At 55.3% G+C, this 351-nt stretch overlaps 1 protein-coding gene across 1 annotated transcript in view; it reads left to right on the top strand.

Moving 5' to 3' along the window:
* rtcb (RNA 2',3'-cyclic phosphate and 5'-OH ligase) overlaps positions 1-351 on the top strand; it is a gene marked incomplete in the record, with an annotated part of 55,901 nt that overhangs the window by 44,731 nt on the left and 10,819 nt on the right. The window contains 1 exon segment of the mRNA XM_032511878.1: positions 114-273. Coding sequence (XP_032367769.1) covers positions 114-273 — 160 coding nt within the window.

The following is a 351-nucleotide window of genomic DNA, read 5'->3' as shown; positions in this document are numbered from 1 at the left end:
ACCGGGCTAGTGGACCAGAGTCTGGTAGGACCGGGCTAGTGGACCAGGGTCCGGTAGTACCGGTCTAACGGACCAGAACCTGGCTAGTTTTAACACGTGGTCCCTTGTTGCAGCTGGGGACTCTGGGAGCAGGAAACCACTACGCTGAGATCCAGGTGGTGGACGAGATCTACAACGACTACGCCGCCAAGAAGATGGGCATCGACCACAAAGGCCAGGTGTGTGTGATGATCCACAGCGGCAGCCGGGGGCTCGGGCACCAGGTCGCCACAGGTAGGTGTGTGTATGTGCATGTGTATATGTGTGTGTGTATATATGCGTGTATATGTGTGTGTGTATATATGCGTGTAT

Source organism: Etheostoma spectabile, unplaced genomic scaffold (assembly GCF_008692095.1).
Source record: "Etheostoma spectabile isolate EspeVRDwgs_2016 unplaced genomic scaffold, UIUC_Espe_1.0 scaffold502, whole genome shotgun sequence".
Classification (NCBI taxonomy): domain Eukaryota; kingdom Metazoa; phylum Chordata; class Actinopteri; order Perciformes; family Percidae; genus Etheostoma; species Etheostoma spectabile.
The sequence above is the reverse complement of the archived record's forward strand: the minus strand, read 5'-3'. Positions and strand labels throughout refer to the sequence as shown.